Source organism: Panthera onca, chromosome A1, assembly GCF_046562875.1.
Source record: "Panthera onca isolate mPanOnc1 chromosome A1, mPanOnc1 haplotype 2, whole genome shotgun sequence".
Taxonomy (NCBI): Eukaryota; Metazoa; Chordata; class Mammalia; order Carnivora; family Felidae; genus Panthera; species Panthera onca.
In genome coordinates this window covers 231,188,946-231,213,816 of record NC_138339.1, presented here as the reverse complement: position 1 = coordinate 231,213,816, position 24,871 = coordinate 231,188,946, and the positions used below count along the sequence as shown (strand labels likewise).

The window sequence follows — 24,871 nt, the reverse complement described above, 5'->3', positions numbered from 1 at the left end:
ACCCTGAGTCTCCAGCCTGCCAGCCTACCCTGAAGATTTTAAACTTGACAGTCTCTGTAATTCCATGAGCTAGTTCATTAAAATAAATCTGTCTCTTTATACACATTTTCTATTGGTTCTGTTTCTCTAGAGACCCTGACTAATACAGGGCCTCTCATGAAATTTCAGTCAAGGTACAGGCCAGGCCTACAGTCATCCAAAGGCAGCTAACTCACATAACAGAAAAGCTGGTGTTGGCTCTTGGTGGGACATGTTAGTTCCTTCTCACATGGGCTTCTCCACAGGCTCTTTGAATTCATGGTGTGGCAGCTGGCCTCCCCAAAAGCATATAATCTGAAAGAGGGAGAGCCAGGCAGAAACTATCCTTTTTATGATCTGGCCTTGGAAGTCATATATAGATAGCATCATTCTGCCATATTCTATTCCTTAGAAACAAATCACTAAATCCAATCCATTTTCAAAGGGAGGGAAGGAAGTTCCACCTTTTGAAAGGAAAATTTCAAAGAATTAAAGGAAAAGATGGACAAAATGGATGAAGAGATGAGGAATCCCAGCAAAATAATGGAGACTATAAACAATAACCAAATGGAAATGCTAGATTTACAAAATATATCTGAAATGAAAAATTCACTGGACAAGATTGAAAGCAGATTAGGCAATGGCAGAAGAAAGTGTCAATGATCATGAATATAAATGAATAGAAATTATCCATCTGAATAAGACTGAAAAAAAATGTAAGAGAGTCCCAGTGACCTATGAAACAATATCAAAGTCCAACATACATATAGGATAAATAAAAGGAAAACTCCACAGAGGTACATCATAGTAAAACTGCTGAAAACAAAAAGATAAACACAATCTCTTAAAAACAACCAGAGGACAACCACTTAAGAAAATCCAACCCGTTCACTATAGTTAAACATATAGTACCACATGACCCAGTTATTTCACTGGTAGGTATTTATCCAAAAGAAATGAAAACGTGTCCACACAAAGAATTGAACATGAATGTTGACAGCAGCTTTATTTACAACAGTCTCAAAACAGAAACCACGCAATGTCCATCAATAAGAGAATGGATAAATAATCTGTAATATGGCCATAAAAGGAAATACTACTCACCAGTAAAAAAATAACAATGATAAATCCCAAAACAATTATGCTGAAGAAGACAGTCCAAAATAATTCATACTGTATGATCCTACTTATGAAATTCAAAATTAGAATGGCAAAGATCAGATCAGTGGTTGCCTGAGGTAGAAGGTGTTGGGAAGAAAGAAGAACAGACAAAGGGGCACAAGAAATCCTACCATAATGAAAGATACGTTCTGGGCCCTGATTGGGGTATGGTTTCATGCTGTATACAACTGTCAACATCATCACATTGTAAGTGGATAAAGTTTATTACATATAAATCATTCTTTGATAAAGCTGATTTTGAAAAACAATAGCCAGGAGGGAAAAACACATTATATATACAATGAGATGAATGAAAGCTAACCTCACAGCAAAAAGCAGTGGAGGCCAGAAGATGACAAAATGATATCCTCATAAGTAATGAAAGAAAAAACAAAACAAAAAAACTTCCCAACCCAGAATTATTTATCGATCAAGAATATCCTTCAGAAATAAGGGTGAAATAAAGACATTTCAGATAACAAAAACTGAACTTGATGCTGGCAGACCTTAAACCAGAAGAAATGTTACAGAAAGTTTTCCAGACAAATGGGAGATAGACCCAGATGAAAATCTGGACCTTAAAAAAGAAAAGCAGAGCAGCAGGGGTGTTAAATATGTAGGTAAATGAAAAACACTACTTTTTTGTGCTCCTCTTAAGTTTAAACTGACAATTTAAATCTCATTATATTGTGGGATCTACAATGAATGTAGGTGTAAAATACATGACAAAAGAGCACAAAGGCAAAGGGAGGCAAACAGTTATTATATTTTACATGAAGTGGTACAGTATTAGCTTTAAATTGACTGTGAGAAGTTACAGGTACATATTATAATCCCTAGGTTAACTGCTAAAAAAATAGGTACAGGTAAAAAAATCCAATAAAGGAATTAAAGTGTATAAAAAATCAATTATCAAAAGAAATTAGGAGAAGAGGTACAGAGAAACAAACAAAATGGCACACTTAAACATAACCATATCAATAATTACATTATACTTAAATGGACTAAATACTCCAATTAAAAAACAGAGACAAACTAGATAAATAGCAAGACCCAACGATATGCTGTCTACAAGAACTACACTGTAAAAATAAGGACAGGGTGAAAATTAAAGAAGAAAGCAGATATACAAACAGTAAGCAGAAGAAAGATGGTGAGGCTGTATTAATATCAAAGTAAACATCAAGCTGGGGTGTCTGGGGGGCTCAGTTGGTTAAGCATCCAACTTGATTCAGGTCATAATCTCACAGTTTGTGAGTTCAAGCCCTGCATCGGGTTCTCTGCTGTCAGCATAGAACCCACTTCAAATCCTCTGTCTCCCTCTCTCTCTCTGCCCATCCCTTGCTCACTCTCTTTCTCAAAAATAAACATTAAAAAAAAAGTTAACATCAAGCCACAGTATGTAACCAGAGACAGAGATATTTTATAACGGTAGAAAGACAAAGAAGGTATAACAACGATAACTATCTAGGTACCTAATGACAGAACTTCAAAATGCATAAAGCAAAAATTGAGAGAATTAGGGCAAACAGTTATAAACAAATTCACAACCATATTTGAAAAGTTTAACAACCCATTCTCAGTAATTGATAAAAAAAAAAAAACTAGAGTAAAAACGTCAGTAAGAATCTAGAAGATTTGAACAATACTATCACACTAACTTGAGCTGACCAACAATTACAGAATATTGTAATCAACAAACACAGAACAACATTCTATTTAATCGCAACTAAAACATGTCACCAAGAAAGACTATATGTTGAATTATAAAATAAATTCAATACAATTTAAAAATTGACATTCTACAGAGTAGTTCTTGACTATAATGGAATTGAATTAAAAATCAACAAGAAGATATCTAGAGAATCCTCACATATTTGGACAGTAAACCACAAACTTCTAAATAACCCAAGAGTCAAAGAAACAAAAACAAAAAAAAAAAAAAGGAAAATTAGAAAATATTTCTAACTGAATAAAGAAAATATGCTATAGCAAAATCTGTGGGATAAAGCCAAAGTGGTGCACAAAGAGAAATTTATAGCTGTAAATATTTATATTAAAAAAAGAAGAAAGGTTTAAAATCAATAGCATAAATTTCTAACTTTGGAAAGAGAAAATTAAACTCAAAGTACAATGGAGAAATGATAAAAATAAGAGAAAAAAATCAATGACATAGGAAACAGAAAAGTTGCAAAGCAAAATATTGAGTTTTTAAAAGATTAGTAACATTGATAAATCTCTAGAGCAAGATGATCAAGAACAATAAAGATAAAACACAAATGACCAATTTTAGGAATGAAAACTGAGCCATTACTATAGACCCTACAGACAATAAAAGAAAAATTAGGTGTATAGATTTGTATTATTTCAATTTTAGCAAAGCTGTAATTTCATTTCCTAGAATTCTCCTCACTGAATAGTTCTGATTCAGTGTGCACCACATAAGTCATTATGGGTGAAATTTATAAGGCAGAAATGAATCAACTCAGAAAATTGGTTCAGAATATGAAGTGCATTTGCAGCTCAAGCATACTGTCACTTATCTGCTGGCTCTGCCCTGCTAGGGCAGATTTCTTTCTTCAGCTTTTTTGACTCCTTAGCTAGGTGTATATTTGATACTGTTACAAACAGTACCAGCTTCTTCAATAGGACATCCCAGTCATCAAAGTTGGAAGTCTTAGAGGCAATGAGAGCCCAGCATGGGTTCCAGTATGTTCTCATGGGGTCCCAATTCATCCCCAGAGGTTATAATTTGTCTTTCTTTCCACCACTTCATCTTGTCTTCCTGACTACTCTTGCTACTGACTTCAGGCTCCAGAACCAGACGTGAAATCAACAGCCTCACATAAACCCTTTAGTCAGCTTGCACATTTGTATTAGGTCAAATCCCAATAAATTTGGCAAATTAGAAGAAATGGACAAATTCTTTTCAAGACAAGGTATCAAAACTTAAGAAAAATCAGATAACCTAATTAGACAGCCTTATACTTATTTAAGTCAATGGAATAGAACAGAGAACTGAGACATAGACCCACAAATACACAGAAAAATAATTTTCAACAAAGGTGCCAAACTAACTAAATGTAAAAAGAAAACTCCTTTCAACAAATGGTGCTTGGAACAACTCGATATATATTTGAAAAAAATGAAACTCAACCTCTAAGAGATGCTATACACACGAAATTACTTCAAGATGGACCACAGATTTAACTATAGTTTCTAAAAGAAAAATGGGAGAAAACCTTTGCCCCTTGGAGTAAACAAAGATTTCTTAAGACACAAAAAGTGCTATCTGCAAAGGAAAAGCTTAACAAGAAGACCATCAAAATTAAAGCTTTTCCGGGGCACCTGGGTGGCTCATTCAATGAAGTGCCCAGATCTTTGTTTTAGCTCAGGTCATGATCTCACGGTTCATGGGTTCAAGCTCCGCATTGGGAGCTTGATAGTGCAGAGACTGCTTGGGATCCTCTCTCTCCCTTTCTCTCTCTCTGTCCCTGCCCTGCTCATTCTCTCTCTCTCTCTCTCAAAATAAACAAATAGGGGTGCCTGGGTGGCTCAGTCAGTTAAGCATCTGACTCTTGGTTTCTGCTCAGGTCATGATCTCACAGTTTGTGAGTTTGAGCCCCACAATGGGCTCAGAGCTAATGGTGCAGAGCTTGGGATTCTCTCTCTCTCCCTGTCTCTGCCCCTCCCCTGATCGTGCTCTCTCTCTCCTTCTGTCTCTCTCTCTCAAAATAAATAAACTTAAATAACTAATTAAAACTTTCCTTATCAATAGACACCATAAAGAAAATTGAAAGGCAAACCAAACTGGAAGAAAATGTTCATGATGTATGTATCTGATAAAGAACTACACAGCATTAATAGAACAACAAATAAACCAATTAAAAACTTAGCAAAGGACTTGAAAAGACACTGCACAAAAGATATACCAATGACCAACAGGCCCATGAAAAGGCACTCCACATCATAAGTCATTAGAGAAACACAAATTAAAACCATAATTAGAGTATTTCAGACTTGTTAGGAGGACTAAAATTAAAATACCAACCATACCAAATGTTGGCAAGGATGTGGAAATACTGGAATTCTCGTTGGTTGATGGTGAAAGAGTAAAATGGTACAACCACTTGGGAAAAGTTTGGGTATTATAAAGTTAAACATATACATATCTACCCTAGGACCCACCTGTTCTATTCTTAGCTATAGTACCCAACAGAATCCAAAACACTCATCCACAAAAAGATTTGCACAAGAATTATTTACACCTTCATTCCTAATAGCTCTAAACTAGACATAACTCAAACGTTCAACCAAAAAAGGAATACATAAATTGTGGCATAATCATATCAGGGATATACCAATACACGTAACCATGTGGATGAATCTCAAAACATTATGGTGCCTGAAAGTAACAGACACACAAGAGTACATGCATATTATGATTCCATTCATGTTAAGTTTAATAATAGGTAAAATTCATCTATGGTGACAAAAACCAGGAAAGGTAATGCCAATTAAGGGTTTGAATTAACTGGTAGGGGGCACATAGAAACTTCCTGGGTGCAGAAATATCCTACATCTTCAGTAGGGTACTGATTAAACAGGAATATTCATTTGTCAAAACTCACCAGAATACACACTTAAGATTTAAATTTTATCTCAATTTTATGTAAATTTTATTTCAATATAAAAAGAAAAAATTCACTTATGAAAATTTCAACAGTCTTCAATAGGATGAAATTATATTTTTCGGAGCAGCATATTTTGAAGAAAATCCCAAGAGAACTTTATTTTTAATCACTTAAGATTTAATGAGGACTGTAAAAGTAAAAATTCAGGGGTGCCTGGGTGGCTCAGCTGGTTAAGCGTCCAACTCCGGCTCAGGTCCTGATCTCACAGTTAGTGAGTTTGAGCCCCACACTGGGCTATTATCAGCTCGGAGTCCACTGCAGATCCTCTGTCCCCCTCTATCTCTCCCCCTCTGCCCCCCCCTTGCATGTGCGTGCAAACTCTCTCTCTCAAAAATTAACATTCAAAAAAAAATAAAAGTAAAAATTTAGATATCCTATCAAATTTATTAACACGAATACTGCTCTGAATGTAAGGAGCTCAACAGAGAACTACTGTGGCCTCTCTTTCCACTTAAGACCAATTGGTTTTGTGATACTACAACCTTTAAGTAGAATGCCAATGGACTAAATTCTTATGTAAATGGAAAAAGGTAACAGGAAGTAAAATAAAAATATATATATAGTAAAAGGAAGGCATCATACCTGTTGGGAGAGGTATATATATCCTTTTTTCTAATCTCCTTCTCAAAGCTTCATCAATGTCCCATGGGAAATTAGTAGCAGCCAATACCATAACCATTTTGGAAGGATCATCATTCTCTAAAGCTCCTCCAACTCCTATAAATGGTGAGGGCAAAAGAAGGAGTTTTTCTTACAGTTCCTTATTCTTTCATTCAACTCACATCTCTAAGCATCACCCACAGGCTTCGTCACAGGCTCAATGATGAAAATAATGCAGTCCTTCTGACCTCTGTATGGTGGCAGAACCAGACACATCAACAGATAACTACAAAACAAGGAGGTAACGATTTACATCATCTAATCCAATAAGAAAAATATTTTTTTTTCTGTAAGAAAATGAATATAGATTTAATTTGCTCTGAAAAGAAAAGGCATGGGAGATTATGCTATTTTATTCCTCATTTTTTTAAATCATGAAGTTCCTCAAAAAAAATTTTATTTTAGTTGTCAGTCTAATTTATTTTCTCAAGAATAAAAAGGTTCACATCTACTAATGTACTAGCATGCAATCATAACATTTGTTGCAGGTTATATACTGCAACAATTTTATCCTTCAAACTTCTGAGTGACTTGTTAAAAATCAACAAAAAATTTGAGAATAAACCTAATAGTCACTACTGAAAATAGCATTTCTTTTTATACCAAACAAAATTTATGCACATTGAGTTCTACTTTTTCAGAATTAAAATTTTAGAAATAAGAAGCTTCAGATTACACAATGGCAACTCTGGAAAATGTTCAGTGAAAAAAAAAAAAAAAACATCAAAAACTCCACAAAGTTTATTGATAAGAGTTTCTAGTTGTAGCCTGGCATAACAAAGTAGAGAATTTATTTTTTTTTTAATTTTTTTTTTAATGTTTATTTCTTTTTGAGAGAGAGAGAGACACGTGAGTGGGGAGGGGCAGAGGGAGAGGGAGACACAGAATCTGAAGCAGGCTCCTGGCTCCGAGCTGTCAGCACAAAGTTCAGTGCAGGGCTCCAACCCACGAACCATGAGATCATGACCTGAGCTGAAGTCAGACACTTAACCGAATGAGCCACCCAGGCGCCCCACAAAGTAGTGAATTTAAAGCAACCCAGTTCAATATGGTATTTTCTTAATAAATTATTACTAAACTCCTGATTCAACCATTGCCACAAAGAATCAAGCTCTCCAGGGTGCCTGTGTGGCTTAGTTGTTAAGTATCTGACTTTGACTCAGGTTATGATCTCATAGTTTGTGAGTTCGAGCCCCACACTGGGTGAGCTCAAGACCTGCTTGGGTAGCCCCGCTTCTCTCTCTCTTCTTCTCCCTCTATCTTTCTATCTGCCCCTCCTGGGATTTTCTCTCTGCCCTTCACTTACTTGTGCCCTTTCTTTCTCTCTCTCTCTCTCTCTCTCTCTCTCTCTCTCAAAAAAAAAAAAAAAAAAGAAAGAAAGAAAAAGTAATCAAGCTATCCAACTAATAAGCAACAGAACTGTAGTCACAAATACCCCTCGATGAAATTCAGCTAAATTTATATTCAGTGATATTTTTAAAACATCTAATAGGTTTCCTCTAGATCCCTCCCCCAAAATATAACATACTCACTCTTTTCTTTCATACTTTAGCAGAAATTAAAATGATAAACGTTTTGAGGGGAGGACTTGTACTACATTGTTTTATGTATCTTACAGTGCCTGGCACCATATAGAACACACACTACAAGTATTCAGTAAGTATCTATAGCTGGTGTATAACCTTATTTGTTTTGAAACAGCACATTCTGGATATTAACACATTTTACATATACCACTCAACTACCAGAATAATAAACCTCTAAAAGAAGGCTCTGGCCCATCACTCTCTCCCTTCACTGACATTCCTTTGTCTGAAAAACTTCTGCCAAAGCTCCAAAGCCCAACTCAGCTATTCCCTTCCATGATTCCCTTAGTCTGGGTGGCACCTTTCCTACTGTGTTTTCACTACACCCAGAGGTCAGTTCTACCACACAACTTATAATGTATTGTTAAGTTGCCTGCTTCCCAACTAGACCAGTGGTTCTACCTTCTGGTTTCATGCTCCTTTTATTTTATTTATTTATTTATTTTGAGACAGAGAGAGAGAGAGAGAGAGGGAGAGAGAGAGAATCCCAAGCAGGCTCCGAGCTGTCAGCACAGAGCCTGCCCGACGCAGGGCTCGAACCCATGAACCGTGAGATCACGACGTGAGCTGAAATCGAGAGTCAGACATTTAACCAACTGCGCCACCCAGGCGCCCCTCAGGCTCCTTTTGCACTCTTAAAAATTATTGAGCTCCAAAGAGCTTTTGTCTGTGTGTAATGTAACTATCAATATTTAGCATGAGAAATTAAAATGGAGAATTTTTAAAAATATTAATTCATTTTAATATAATAATGAATCTGTTATTTGTTAATGTAAATAACATTTTATGAAAAATAACTATGATTTTCAAAACCAAAAAGAAACCAGTAAGAAGAGTGGCATTTTCTTACATTTTTGTAAATCTCTTTAATGTCTGACTCAACAAAGAACAGCTGGATTCTCATATCTGCTTCTGCTTTCCACCTATTATGACATCCTAAATGTCTTGTAGTCTCTGAAAAACTACACTGTATTCTCGGGGAGAGAATGAGAATCAGAAAGAGCAAATAACGTCTTGATATTATCATGAAAATAGTTTAGCCTTTGCAGACCTTTTCAAAGGGTCTTAAAGGGGTCCTGGGGCCCCGGACCACATCTCCGGAATCTCTGCTCTTAATAGTTAAGTCCTTGCAGACCATGACGTTCCTTTTCTTTGTAACTTCAGAACCTGAAATGGTACATGATTCATGACAGGTATGCAAGAAGTGCTTTTCCTGAGTGCACGAACAAATGGGGGGGATGAACAAATGACCACAAATAAATTTGGGCTGCCTTCTAGTCCCTTCCCTGACAATTTCCACAATATGAATCTCCACAAAATTCAAAAAGGAAATATAATGGTTGGGTGACAGTAATTAAATATCAATTACCATCCATCTGAATGAGTAGTTCAGACTTGACTCTGCGACTTGCCTCATGTTCATCAGAGGTTCCTCTTCGACTGCAGATGGAATCTATCTCATCAATGAAGATTGTGGTGGGTGCATAAAATCTAGCCTTTGTGAAAAATATTTTAAAGAAACCATTTAATGAGCTCATAAGATAATCTGATTTTTTTAATGCCATTTCCTCCTCCTAAGGAAATGGTAAAAAAAAAGAGCAGAAATTTTTCACTGCTTTAATGTCACCATGTGGTTACCAACAGGGATTAAATCATTTATATCACATAAAGGAAATTTCTAAAAATAAAAGCTATATGGTTGGTGAAGGTAGCTGACATACATGGGGATTCATAATACTATGATTTATACTTTCTGTATTTGAAAATTTCCAAAATACAAATCCTTTTAAAGACAAATTACCAATCACCATCCTCAAACATACATACTTTCTTAAATAACTACCGCAAATCCCTTATGAAAAAGGAACAAACTTCAATGATAGATCAATGTGATTTTTAAAATATACATTACAAAATACTCTGCTCAACCAGCTCATTAGAAATACAGAAATATCAAACATACACAATTCCCAAGTGTCTTCAACCCTCACTGGAAAGGATGCTGAAGGGCCTTCTCTTATGTCAGAGAGGAAAACACACATCAACTACGCCACAAAACCCACTACCCCATATCTTACTCATGGGTCAAGAACTGTTCAACTCTAAGTCCATTTGCCCTTTTAAAAACAGATCCCCAGGTGAATGGATCTAGATTTATGGGGATATCATTTGCCTACACAAACAGTACTTTGAAATCTGAATATATAGATCATCACTCACCATTTCAAACAACAGACGGACTAACTTCTCAGATTCACCTCTATATTTCGATGTCAATGTAGAAGAGGAAACATTGAAGAATGTTGTGCCACATTCGGTGGCAACAGCTTTAGCTAGCATAGTCTTCCCAGTGCCGGGGGGTCCAACCATCAGCACGCCCTGAAATTTCAAAAGATGTATTAAATGTTTTATCAGATTAAAATACATTCTTATAAAGTATCATCAGCTATTGACATACATAAAAATTCCCATCAAAAGGTAAACCCAATTATCACAGTGAAATCATGGTGCATTTGATATGAGTATCATTTTACAGAGTAAAAAAAAAATGAAGACCGATTTCATAAAATGTCTCGAATCAGAGGTAGTCAGAAATGGGTGTTACAACAAAAGGCCCAGACAAGAAGAAATCTTCTGATACATTTCGAAAGAACCTACCCAGGGGCACCTGGGTGGCTCAGTTGGTTAAACGTCCAACTCTTGGTTTCGGCTCAGGTCATGATCTCACGGTTCATGAGTTTGAGCCACCCTCTGGGCTCTGTGTTGTCAGTGTGGAGTCTGCTTGGGTTTCTCTCTCTCTTAGTCTCTCTCTGGTCCTCCCCCACTCATACTCTCGCTCTCAAAATAAACAAATAAATTAAAAAAAAAAAAAAAAAAAAAAAGAACCGACCCAATTTTCTTAAACCTGGAAGAAGATACATATGTATAGTCTTGAGCACTGCTTAAGAATGACTGCTCTATTTAAACATAAAATAAAACCTTTTCTACCACATCTAGTAGAATGTGCCCTCCTATGGGACAAAACCAATCTTCCACATTACATAATACACAGTTTTTAATCAAAACTAGATCCACTTATCAGTTAGTAAGGTAACTGAAATCTAGTGGCAATTCAAGCATAACCAATTTAGCTAGCATTTCGTCAGCTTTAATGTGCTAGACAATAGTTTACATACGATAGTGTTACCGATGAAAGAGCCACTAAATATAACAGACTCAAAACTACATTTTAGTTACTTAATACCTTTGAAAACAAAACTATTCTGTAAAAATAAATCACTAAGGAGTAAAAATTATTCAAGAACACCAATCCTTTAGCGTTGAAGACTACTGGATTCTCAGATACTTCCTATTTTCTTCTGACACTTTTAATGGGAGTGCCGATATATAGGTGACGCTACATTTCTTTTGTATAATAGTGGATGATCTTAATAATTCCTTCCCATTTATTTGGCTTAATAGGCTTCTGGGGATTTACATTTTGAAAACTATGTGCACATAAAAGTTTCAGAAATTTAGAAACCGTCCAAACCCTTTTCTAGTGTAAAAATTAAGAAAAGGAAAACTCTTTTAAAATAGAGCCTGGAGGCCAGAAGGGGGAGCTCTCACACCCTACAACCCCTAGTCGCTTGCAGACCCAATGGGAAGAGATCGGTCTTGCAAGTCTATGCTACCTTAGCTACTTTACCACCCCAGCAGGAGGAAGAAAGGTTTTTCTACTCCCCTGGCAACAGTCCAGCCAATGAAAGAGTGTCATAACCCAGCCAATGAAAAACCACTATACTTTAACCTTACACTTTGCTCCAATAGACTTTTCCTTTTTTTTTTTTTTTTTTTTTTTTTTAATGTTTATTTATTTCAACAGAGAGAGAAGCAGCAGTGTGGAGGGAGTGCAGGGAGAGAGAGAGAGAGAGAGAGTGAGAGCGAGGGAGAATCCCAAGCAGGCTTCCTGCTGTCAGTGCAGAGGCCAACTCAGTACTCTAAATCAAGAGTCCGACAGTCAGATGCTTAGCTGACTGAGCCACCCAGGAGCCCCTCCAATACACTTTTTCTTTGCAACAGGCCTCCCAATTTCCCCTTTCCTCTATAAAAGAGTGTTCCTCTCCTTTGTTCTCCAGTCTTGCCTATGGTTCTGCCATAGCTTGCTTGTCCTAAATTGCAATTCTCTGCTATTCCTAAATAAACCCAGTTTTTGCTGATAAAGTAACTGAGTTTTATTTTTCAGGTTAACACAGTTATAGAATTCAGACACCCAGAAAGAGCAGAGGTCACTAGGATTTAAAACACTACTTTTATAAAAAGTATTTTGCTTTGCAAGGAGCCTTTAACGGTGCATGAGATTGGTATTTTGGAAACTGTAAAAACAACTAATATAACACAGCTATAGCCAAATTCATTATTTCTTTTTCTAATGTCCCCTTTGAATGCCCTTCTCAGTTCCTGTAATGTCCTTCAATGGGGCCACCTCCAACAGGAGCTAATTTCCAAAATTAGCATCTGTACATAGATAGATTCACACAGTACAGTATTTATAAACGTCAGCTCCTCTTTCAATTATCTCCTCGGTTTCCTGTATCTCCTTCTCTATCGGCTCCTTCCCTCAGTATATAAACAGACTTAAATCTGTCCTGTTAACAAAAAATCCTTCACTCGACCCTACATATCCTCTAGCTACTATTCACCTCGCCTTCCCTTCTCAGCCAACCTTCTTAAAGAAATGGTATGTGTTTACTATTTTTTCTTTATGAGCTACAATCCGCCTTCCGCCTCCACTGATTCACTAAAACTGCCTAATTTACTAATGCCAGGGTCATTTTTCAACTTCTGTCGTTTCTCCTTCTCTCTGTCCATTGACGGTGCTGATACCTAACGTTCATTCCCTTCTTCCTGAAATGGTTTCTCCCTGGGTTCATTCTATGAGCCTCTTCCTTCCCTGAGACTCCTCCTACTTGGGACTCTCTTCAGTGCCTTTCGGGTCTCCTCTTCCTCTGCCCTTTACATTCTCAAAGCGATTCCAAGCCTTTCTCTCTTTTCCCTTTATAGACCTCCTTGAACCATCTCATCCACATGCATAGTCTCACTATTTTAATTTAAATCCAAACTCTGTCCTAAGCTCCACACCTCTATTTCCAATTACTTGCTGAGTATTTACCTGAACATATTTTGTTTCTATTTAAACCTGCGCCTCTTCTCAATTTCCAGTGTCAGTTTATAGTATGCATGCTGTATAATAAAGGATTTGGCTGTTTTTTTCCCCCAGTTCCTGGGAGGTGGAGACCACAAATCCTCGGAATTTCCAAAGTGACAGGAGTGTCTTTGTTGTTTCATTTGAATCCTGAAATTTTATGTTAATGTGGTGACTCATGGTAGGCCCCTATATAGTTTATGCTGATGAGATGATTCAGATGGTGGCTGGCCTTGCCAGAAAAACCAACCATAGGATCAGAGCGTTAGGACTTTGAGCCAACTTTGGGTTGAGTGATGTCAACTAGACCTCTAGAGAAAGGAGACTGGAGACTGAGACACGTGGGCAGTGATTTCAATCAATCCCAGCTATGTAATGACACCCCAATAAAAACCCTCCACAGTGAAGCTCGAGTGAGCTTCCTTGCTGGCAGGACTCTATGTATTGTCACACACCCATGTGCTAGGAGGGCAAAGCAACCTGACTCTATGGACAAAAAAACAACAGAAGCTTCGCTTCCGGCATCCTCCTGATCGTGCCCCTATGCATTTCTTCCCTTGGCTAGTCCCGATTTGCCTCCATTTGCTATGATAAAAATTGTGATTGTAAGTACAATGCTTTCCTAAGGTCTGTGAGTCATTCTAGAGAATTGCCAAATCTAAGGGGATAGTAAGAACCCCCAAATTTATAGCCAGCTGGCCAGAAGTGAAGGAGACCTGGGGACGCCCAAGTTGGCAGCTGGCATCTGAAGTGAGGACAGTCCCACGGAAAAATGCCTTCAACCTATGAGGTTTGGCCCAAAGTAGCCGGTGTCCCAAGTAACTGCACACTCCTTCAATTAAGCCTGGAATTTGGGGGTCATACAACTTGTCCCTCTTCCTCATCCCTATAAACTATTAGTCATATCTTTTATATATCTCATAAATCCACCCATTTTTCACTGGCCAAATAACAAATGCCTTTGTTCAGGTCCTCACTGTTCAGCTCGACTGGTGCCACATCTTCTTAATCAGATTCCTCATGTATATCCATCTATGCCCATCTCCAGTCCATCCTCCATACTTCTGGTCAAGGTGATCTTTCTACGTCTGCAAATCAACCTCCTGCTAAAGACTTACAGAGCTTGGGGCGCCTGGGTGACTCAGTCAGTTAAGCCTCCAACTCTTGATTTCGGCTCGGGTCATGATCCCACAGTTTTTGAGTTCAAGCCCTTCATCAGGCTCCACGCTGACAGCACTGAGTCCACTTGGGATTCTCTCTCCCTCTCTCTCTGCCCTCCCCCCGCCCCCGCTTGCTCTCTTTCTCTCAAAATAAACAAATAAACTTTATAAAAAAAAGATTTACAGGGCTCATCATGATAGATGGGTGTATGCCTACTATTCCTGCTGTCTTAAAGCTCCTTTATTTTTTTTTTAATTTTTTTTAACGTTTTTTTATTTATTTTTGAGACAGAGAGAGACAGAGCATGAACGGGGGAGGGTCAGAGAGAGGGAGACACAGAATCTGAAACAGGATCCAGGCTCTGAGCTGTCAGCACAGAGCCCGACGCGGGGCTCGAACTCACGGACCGCGAGATCATGACCTGAGCCGAAGTCGGCCACTTAACCGACTGAGCCACCCAGGCGCCCCTTAAAGCTCCTTTAAATACGTACTTTTAAATACCTACTTTTCTCCCTTTTAAATATTGTTTTAACAGTTACAATAAAAAGGGAATATACAGTAATATGTTACCAAAATTTGGTAGATTTGTAACAGTCCACAAAAGTTTTTAAATTGTAGAAGACAATCAAAATGCTATGGGCATTCCAAGCTATCTGTGTAAATACACAATTTCTACTCTTCTTTACTGTAAGGCATGTCCAAAGAGAAAGAGATACTGAGAAGAGAAACAGACCTTCCTACGTAATTCAGAAGGGCAAAGTAAGATCATGGTTTTATTTCACTCTGCCAGTCAGATTTGCCTGTGACTAAGACCAAACAAAGTTCCAGGCAGCCACTGTCAGAAGGTTCTTTTTTAATATGCCAAAATAAAAGCAACAGACTTGGGAACTAGCCCTGGGCAGACTTTTTAATCTAAAGTAGAGGGCATGTCTTAGAATTATACCATGCTGAAATGAAGTGACCAAAATAATTAACGGTGAGAAATACGTCAACTTTTAGAAAGGCATTTATGTGATCAAACACTTATTCTATGAGCTTACCTGCTGTTTAGGGGCACCTGGCTGGCTCTGTTGGGAGAGCATGCAACTCCTGACCTTGAGGTCGTTGAGTCTGAGCCCCAGGTGAGGTGTACAGATTACCCAATAAATAAGTAAGTAAATAAATAAATAAATAGACTCTTCAATTCGCTTCTTAATTTTTTTATCTACAGAAACAGACATCCAGAAAATTCTTAAAGCTAATCCCTAGCTTGGCAAACCTGAGGGGAGTGACTCAACTGAGGACGGTAATTTCAACACTCTGTCCCTCTCTTGCCATGCAGGGGCAACACACCTCGACTACAAATTCAAATCCAGGTACTTAGGGGGTACACAAACCTCCTCCAGCTTTTACTCACTGTGCTAACACACACATAAAGAAACCACAACGGTGTCGTTCATTATCACGTAAGCCACATTTTTATACCTATTTTATTTTAATAAATGCTCACCTTCCACGGCCTTCTAATCCCTTTGAAAAAGTCAGGCATCCACATTGGCAGAACAACAGCTTCCCTGAGCAACTTCTTAGCTTCTTCCAAATCTGCTATGTCATCCCTTTGCAACAACAGCAAAGTTTCGTGTTTATTCAAGGACACCTCTGACTTATGGGCAATACTCATTCTTTTAAATTTTTTATTTATGAAGTTATTATTACATTAAGAACATGATTTAATTAATACTGCATAAAATGATCAGTGAAAACATATGGCAGTTATTAATTAGGACATGTTATTCAATTAACAACCTTCATCAGTTATGTCAACATCAAATTAACACGTAAAATGTCTTGGTTATATTTTGAAAGAATTGTCCTGTCAATCCTACACACTCATATATTAGGCATGAAGTCACAGTCAGGAAGATTAATGGATAATAAGAAAAGACTCACACCAGGCCAGCCAATAACTTGTTTTCTCTGCTACTTTAATTTAAGAACTTAAAGACTAACCAATGAATGCTAGGATTCCTGGATACGATGTCTCTCTCAAGAGTTTCTACCAGATCCTTATCATAGCCCGCACCGTCAAATTTGGGAATTTCACCATCACTTGCACCGTCTTGCATATTCTTCCTTCCCTGGAGACAGATATAAAAAAAAGTACTGTTCAATAACAAAAGATCATTTTAGGGGTGGCTGGGTGGCTCAGTTGGTTGAACGTCCAACTCTAGATTTTGGCTCAGGTCATGATCTCACGGTCTGTGGGATCGAGCCCCGCACTGGGCTCTGTGCCGACAACTCAGAGCCTGCTTGCGATTCTCTCTCTCTTTCTCTCTGCCCCCTCCTGACACAGGCACTCTTTCTCTCAAAATAAATAAACATTTTTTAAAAACACAAAAAAACCAAGATAATTTTAATTAACATCACTGAGTTTCAAAATATTATAATGTAATCATTTTAAATAATTTTTTTGTTATTTTAAGATAGCGTTTTCTGATTACCCAAATGCCACCCTTCCTTGTTCATTTCCTCAGAAACAGATGAATTGGCCAACTTTATTATCCACTCCTTCAAATTCACATCCGTGGACGGACAGTTGCAAGTAAGACTAAAATGACCCTTGCTAGATATTTCTGAATTTGTGGATGCAGGGAATTTCTACCACCACCAGAGAATACACAGACTATTAATGCAGAGGACAAAACAACCTTAATTCACTGAGAACCTACTACCTGCCAATAAATCTCACATATAACTATCTCATTTAATACTCACAAGAAGGTAGGTATTATTATCCTTATTTTTACAAATGAGGACCTAGGACTCAGGTGAAATAACTTAATCACCCATAATTATTAAATGGCAGAGTAGAGATTTTAATGCATCTCTTCCTGACTCCCCGAGCCCGTGCCCTGTGCACAACATCAGACCATCTCATGCCTAATTGAGTCAGCTTACAGCTTAAGAGCTTTACAAACTATGACATCCTTCAAAGCAACCAAGAAGAGGCTGCATATAGGGAAAGAGTTGGGACTCTGAACTGCTTCTTACAAAGCCTTTTCCCTGTTACTCTAAGCGCCCCTCAGGATTCAGGGGTTTCTTCCTAGAAAGGTCCTTGGACCACATCATAAAGTCATTGTAATGATAATGGTAAAAGGACCTTTTTAAGTAGTGCTATTAAGACCACTAAAGCAATATACTTTACCCCAATTCTTCATTTAATAATATGGTGGCTTTAAAAAAAGAATTACATGCTCTGTTTTCTATGGGGTTCTGCCAAGATTTCCTCAGCTTTGAAGAGCTTGAAATGAAATGTGCTCAGTTGCTAGAGATAGTTCAACCAATGGAACGATGTCAGGGGACAGAGCCAAATACCTCCCCAGAGCTTCAGCCCCACAGTTACTGTCTAATACAAAAACGAAAGGGAAAGTAGTCAAAAAATGAGTCAATATTCTAAGCTTAAATCTGAAGGGAGAGAACAGCAATGAACCCCTCCTACCACACTTCATCTGAGATACACCATAGGCTTGACCATAAGTGCTGACAGGGGACTAAATGGCTCCCTTTGGGCAAATGCTCTAGTTCATTAAGCCACTAGGTAAATGACCAAATAGTAATCTTGGTGACTCGACCCAAAAAAATGAACAATTTTCTGTTTCTAGGTAGCACAGTGACACTATCAAGCTGAATTTTCAGAAAGATTCTTGTATTTCAGATGATAGATATCAATACTGACACTATGAAAAAGAGTAAATTTTGGGGCGCCTGGGTGGCTCAGTCAGTTAAGCATCCAATTTCAGCTCAGGTCATGATCCCACAGTTCACGAGTTCAAGCACTGCATGGGGCTCTGTGCTGACAGCTCAGAGCCTGGAGCCTGCTTCGGATTCTGTGTCTCCCTCTCTCTCCACCCCTCCCCCTCTTGTGCTCTGTCTCTGTCTCTCTCTCTCTCTCTCAAAAATAAATAAATATTAAAAAAAAAAAGAGTAAATTTCTGGCATACCTACACAACAAACATTACATCTACAAGTTTAAAATGAGCTTGGCCTAGAATCACATTTTATAATACAGGTAGGGCACAGTTACAAAGCCACATTCAAACAAATCACCAGAAACTAATCCCTTTAAAAACTTTTCGAGGGCTCAGTCTGTTGAGCATCCAGCTCTTGACTTCAGCTCAGGTCATGATCTCACAGTTTGTGGGTTCAAGCCCCGCATCCGGCTCTGCACTTGGGATTCTCTCTCTCTCCCCCTCCCCTGCTCGTGCTCTCTTTCTCTCTCAAAATAAATAAACTTAAAAAAAAAAAAAAAAACACCTCTTCTAGAAATAAGTCAACTAAAGAATGCAACAGAAACTGATATATCTGAGACTTAAGTCTTGAAATGGCATCGTAATTTAAGACCTACCAAAAAATTACTATTAAAAAATGTAGGTAGACATCCATTTTAATATGAATGTCCAAGTGGTAGGAAAGACTTGATAAATACTACCAAGAGAAACAAAAAGCTGTACACTTATCTGAAAGTAATAGAAATCAGAGGATTTTTAAGAATAATAAATACGTGAGCATCTGTCTAACACATTTCATTGTGCAGTAGGTTTTATCGGTGAGTGCATATACACTATCTGCCCTCATTGAGCATCTAGTCTGGTAGGGGAAACAAGTAACAAGTAAACAAAACAAAAACACACATAATCATAAACTGCGAAATGCTACGAAAAATGTGGGTGGTCAGGGTGGCTAAAAGGTATTGAGCAAATAAAACAGATTGGAGAGGAAGGCAGGGGCCAGCTCACCTAGGCCCCTGCAGGTCACAGTGAGGAGTTTGGATTTTATTCTAAGTGCACGAGGAAATTTCTGAAATGTGTTCAATAGGGAAGTAACAGGATCCGATTTACATTTTTAAATGATCCTTCTGCCTACCATGTGGGAAAAGGATGGGGTGGGGGGAGGAGAAGAAGCAGAGAAAGAAAAGCCTCTATTACACTACTCAAGGTCAAGCCTCTTAATTCGCAGAAGAGGAAATACAGGTGTAAGCCAGTCAAATGACCTGCCCTAGAATCCAAAGTAGAGATGAGATCTGAGTACAAATTAAGCAAAAAAGATTCTAGGAACTTTCACAAATCAAAATGGTGAGGTTATTAAAGAAAAAAATTAGGGAAACTAAAAGTAAATCATTTGGTTACATTGAGAAATCAACAAAATGGGTGACCATTATCCTTCAAAACAAATACCCAGCTAACCTCGAATAGGGATATCAAATATAAGTAACTGTAGTTTCAGTTCATGGGCTAGACTAACTGTAATACCTAAAAGGGACTGAGTTTTCAGGCAACTAAGATAACCTCACCCCAGATATTATTACCTGTACAGTTTACTAATGATAACAATACTAGCTGCAATAACACCGAAACGATCTTAGACTTCTTTGCTTAGATTTTCACATTAATTGACAAAGGTCAACACTAGCAAGAATCTGATATTTAGCATGAAGTCTAACAACCCCTTTTCCTCAAAATATTTTAGTATCTTTTTGCTAACATCTCAATTACCCTTATCAAGACAGATTTGTTAATGATCTTTCATTAGTATTGGCTCATCATTCTATTTGAAAAAAAAAAACGAGGCTAAAATTAGCAACTAACCCAATATTAGATAGAGTCCATTAATAACACAGCTTGGCCTCAAGCACAAACAACGGTTTTTGCATTTTATTGTGTGCCTCCCCACACAGGCAGATGAAGTGGAAGATGGTCAGTTACAGCTCTGAGTCTTGCGTTTCAGGTGACAAGTGAATTAGACCCAGAGAAGGATACCCAGGGTGAGAAAGGATTGAAAAACCACATCATAGAGAGGAGAATCAAGGACACTAGAGACATTTAAGGTAAAGAAGCAAACACTAATGGAGCCACATGACCAACTGACCTGTTTACCTCCATCTCCTCTATCTTATTCTAAAAGAAAGAACTGGGACCAATAGAAAGTAACAAAGGATATAAATTTCAGATCAGCAAAACAATTTTCTAACAATGGGTTCTGTCTAACAAAGGGGTCATTGCTCTTGTTAGGTGGTGAGCTACCCAGCATCAGAATTACTAGCTAATTAGTAATAAAAAACCACTGGCCCACAGTCCCAGTGATGTCTAAGTTCATCTCAACTGAGGTCAGCAACATCACACCAGTAGTTTGGAATCGGTCATAGAAGTACTTATACCACAGAAATCAGCTGATGGTATAAATCGGGGCTTGATTGTTTTGTTAACAGTCTAGACTTAAGAAAATAAGGGGGGGGGGAATGTTAATGCAGGTGAAACTTAAAAGTCTGTCATTTCCGCAGTTGTTACTTCCTAAATAGCGCAGAAATTAAGGAAATATTTTTCCAGGATCTGAAAACCATGATCCGATTCATCGAAGTTGCTCAAATACCTGCTGAATGAATGAACTACCGACATACATTTCTATTGTTACACTTTCATCTTACTCACTAATGAAAAAAAAATACCACCCAACATTCATGTCAGAACTACATTTCTCTTCATCTGTTATCTGCAACCATAGGTTGGCCACAGATACAAGATTAGTAAAACTCAGCAGAGGCCTTGTGTGAGAGTCCATTAGCTCTACAAAATTTACAATAATTGTACTATATATTCTATGATTTGTAATGATGTGCTACACATCCTTAACATCAGATTTATAACAAATGTGTGAACGTGTATATACACGCACATTTTCAGGAAACTAGTTACTGAACGTTTACCAGTACACTGCTAGTTAGATGATCATCGTTCGTCAAATAGTACCCATATGATGGTATCCTTTTCTTCAAGGAAAAAAAAAAAAAGTTTTCTTCAAGTCACTGTTCATCTGTACAAGGACCCATCAACAGCTCTCAATCCAGTTTATAACATCTCTCCACATCAAACATCCAGACATCCCTACACTTACTCAGGGATGAGAAGGAAAGGAGTCAAAAAGGGTCATTTGTTACGTGAAATTCAATGAAATAAAGTCATTGACATGTAATAATTTTAAATTAATTCTATTAATATAATTTACCATACTTTATTCTGAATTCTATTTAAAAGCATATACAGCTTTAATCAGTACTGCTCATTTCACTAAGAGTTAATTCACCATAGAGCCATAGTCTGAAAATACTTGAGAATCAGAGTTTTATGAATTACACTTATTTTCAGTTGTAGTACAAAAACATTTCCTCTGCTACCTAATATTTTTAAACCATCTTTTTTCAATAAAAAAAATGCATTGATTATTTCTGTGTCTATTTCTATACCGACCCTAGGTTTAAACAGTTAAATAATAATACATCAAGGGGCACCTGGCCGGCTCAACTGGTGGAGCACGTGACTCTTGATCTCAGAGTTGTGGGCTTGAGCCCCCTGTTGGGTATAGAGATTACTTAGAAAGGATAAAAATCTTTAAAAAGAAATAATAATACATCGAACGTTCTCAGGTACATTCAAATAAGACTGACAAATATAGCTGTAAAGGTGAACTGATTCTTCTGACTCCCTCTCATCAATAAGAAAATAATCAGCGTGAGGTCAGGAGTCACACTTTATTAGAGTCTGTATTCCCAGTCCCTGCAAAGTATGACTAATACAAAGTACGCACACAATAAAGGTGTGTTAAGTAAACAGGGTAACAAACTGGCTTATGATGAGTCTGTGGACCTCAGGGAGAGAAAAACTGTAAGGGCTGGACAACAGATCACCATACACAGTGATGGTTACTGGTTAAAAACCAGTATTTTTAAGCTTGGACCTCACTGGAAACCTGTCAACAGTTTTAAAAAAAGAGCGGGAGGAGGGGGGGACGGGGGGGGGGGTGCTTAATCACTCTCAGAAAAGGAGCTGGAAAATCTTATAAAAGGCATCCGTGATACATTAAAATAAGACAGTAAGCGTTTTCAAACAAGAGGCTGCATAGCAAACCGATTAAAGGCCCAGGTGTTCAAAGAGTTCAACTCCTAGTTCCCGCACCGACTTGCGCAGGTACGAGGCTGGTGCCTCAATTTCTTCATATGTAGAACAGGGGAAATAATGCTGAGGTCACAGAAACTTATAGGAATTAAGTAAGCCACCATATATATAAAGCTTCAAACATCCAACGATACTGAGAATCTTGGGTGAGGTATTCTCATGTCCTCACTTTTTTTTTTTTTTACATCTATAAAGTTAAGCGTTGAAGTACAAATTCATCTGAGATCATGAGCTACTGTATACAAATATATAATTATATAATTTTTATACATATTCATGTAACTAAATACTTTTCCTCAAAATAATAGTGTCCTTACTATCGCCAATGCATTCTGAATTTTCTAGTCTACTCTCCTTTAAAAAAAAAAAAAAAAAAAAGCTGGTTGCAATACACAAAACTAATTTTAAAAAACCAACAGCACTGGGAACCAAAATATCTCTGAGGAGGCGTCCAATACAAGGTACTCATTTTCAAATTAGCTTTCAAAAGCAGTTTCACCTAAACTTCCTCGAACCCTATCACAGGTCTCAGTGAGTTTTAGGGACATTCTAATGGGTATTTGAGTGCTTACAATGATCATAACTGAACCACGTACGCTTTTCAAATACTAATAAACTTTGCATTCGTTTCTCTTAATTGTAGTCCCTTTTGTGTCCAGAGTGACTCAGAAGACATCTTTTATCTTCAAACAACTGTAGAGTTCTCTTTTTAAAAAAATAAAGGGCTTACTTTCCAGTGACATTCTGAGTACTTACATGTCAGTGAAAGAATAGGATTTAGAAAATTATTTGGAACTTTTTAAGAGAAAGACAATTTGCAATCTCCAGAAAAATCTGACATTCAGCAAATGCTGCCTCATTGTTTTGTTCTTTGCTGACGAATCACATTAAAAATCAACATTTATTTAATTGTTCCGGGACTCTTTTCAAATCCAATCCATATTTTTAATCTAGTTTGGTAGGGATATTCCATAATATGAAAAAATCCTAAAATAAAGAGGAAAAAGATCTGTGACTTCACAAATTCCATTCCAAGCTCCATTCCTTAATCTATGACCTGGGGCTAGGTACTTCGGCTCTCTCCCTCGGTTTCTTCATTTGTAAAATGGGAAAAAGGGGACTACCTACTTCATGGGATGGTTTCATGGATTAATGTCTAATTGCTCTGAATGCTGCCCAACAAGGAAGCATCCAAATAAACCAAGACCAAGGTTATTCTCTTGCGTTATGTGAAATTACGGTGAAAGCCTGGCATTTCCTCACACAGTTCTAAAAGTTTTCCTGAAAGCTACGAGCAGAGTGACGGTTGGACTTTAGCCCCTACTTTATGTTCCAAAGTGCACGCCAGGGTTAACTGACAAAATGAAGAACAAGGAAAGAAACAAAAATGACAGATAACATAGAGATTTTTAAGTATCCATTCAGATGGCTTTTGATAATGGGGGGAAAACAGTACAATTTCACCAGCAGGAACAATTAATTAATTTATTGGTGTCCCTCATGAATCCCAAAAAGGATCGGAGATGGAATCACTTACTGTTTTATGGTATAATAGCTCCGACAAATTATCAATGTAAAAATATCTAATTCCTTTGCTGTGTCCTAGCGAGGCAGACAAGCAGAATCTATCTCTGAATCTAGCTCATGAGAAATACTCCAAAAACACCGGTTGTATTCTACCAGACACAAGGCCTAGGAAGGTGGTCTGTGCAGAGTCCTTATCTTCTAATTGAAATCATACATCATAAAAATATTCCAACACAGCATCTAATCTTTAAGGATAACAACTTGCTATTAGTGGTAAGTTATATTTTCATTATAAGTGTTCTGGTATCGACATGATGACATATCCTGAATCTCTAGCTAGGAAAATTTTCAACTTCTTGGTTGCAATTCAATAATCATCATCATTCATTTATGACGTCACAATGGAAATGGGAAATGCTATCGCTAAAAATCTAATTTTGTTTTCACTAAAACTAAAGCTAAAAGATGGGTCAGATCATCCTGGCTGGCTCCCTACTCTATAAGATTATCTTCAGCCCATGTTTCTAAAGTCCATTGTAAGGGCAGTACAGAATCGCCACCTAGTACTATGTTTATTCACGGATGAATTTCCCAGATAAAGTAAATGCACACAGTGAACCCCAACCCAGGAAAATTCTCTCGTTAAGAGAAAAAAAACCGATATCCGCGTTAAGTCCTTCCCCTACAACTGTTTTCATTTATTGCTCATTTCAATTCAGAATACTTGTTCAAATATATTTTAAGTTTTAAAACTTTGAGTATTTCTCCCAAAGACCCGTTTTACTAAAGATCTGTGAGTCTTTATTGAAATACACCTCTGGGGTTATTAGCATTGCGGGGTTCTGCTTAGATTGCAAAGACTGCTTGGAGTTCTGAATCAGACTTTTTTTTTTG

The 24,871-nt window shown here is 37.5% G+C and overlaps 1 protein-coding gene across 10 annotated transcripts in view; it reads right to left on the bottom strand.

The window, feature by feature from the left end:
- KATNAL1 (katanin catalytic subunit A1 like 1) overlaps positions 1–24,871 on the bottom strand; it is a 109,928-nt gene that overhangs the window by 36,354 nt on the left and 48,703 nt on the right. For all 10 annotated transcript variants that reach the window (XR_013554173.2, XR_013554174.2, XM_060637446.3 and 7 more), the window contains 5 exons: positions 16,455–16,582; positions 15,955–16,060; positions 10,340–10,498; positions 9,489–9,615; positions 6,456–6,590 (listed from right to left, as the gene is read on the bottom strand). Coding sequence is in view for 8 of the 10 variants with exons in the window: in XM_060637446.3 (XP_060493429.1) it covers positions 6,456–6,590; positions 9,489–9,615; positions 10,340–10,498; positions 15,955–16,060; positions 16,455–16,582 (655 nt within the window). In the remaining 2 variants the exon portion in view is untranslated. The remainder of the gene's footprint in view (positions 1–6,455; positions 6,591–9,488; positions 9,616–10,339; positions 10,499–15,954; positions 16,061–16,454; positions 16,583–24,871) is intronic.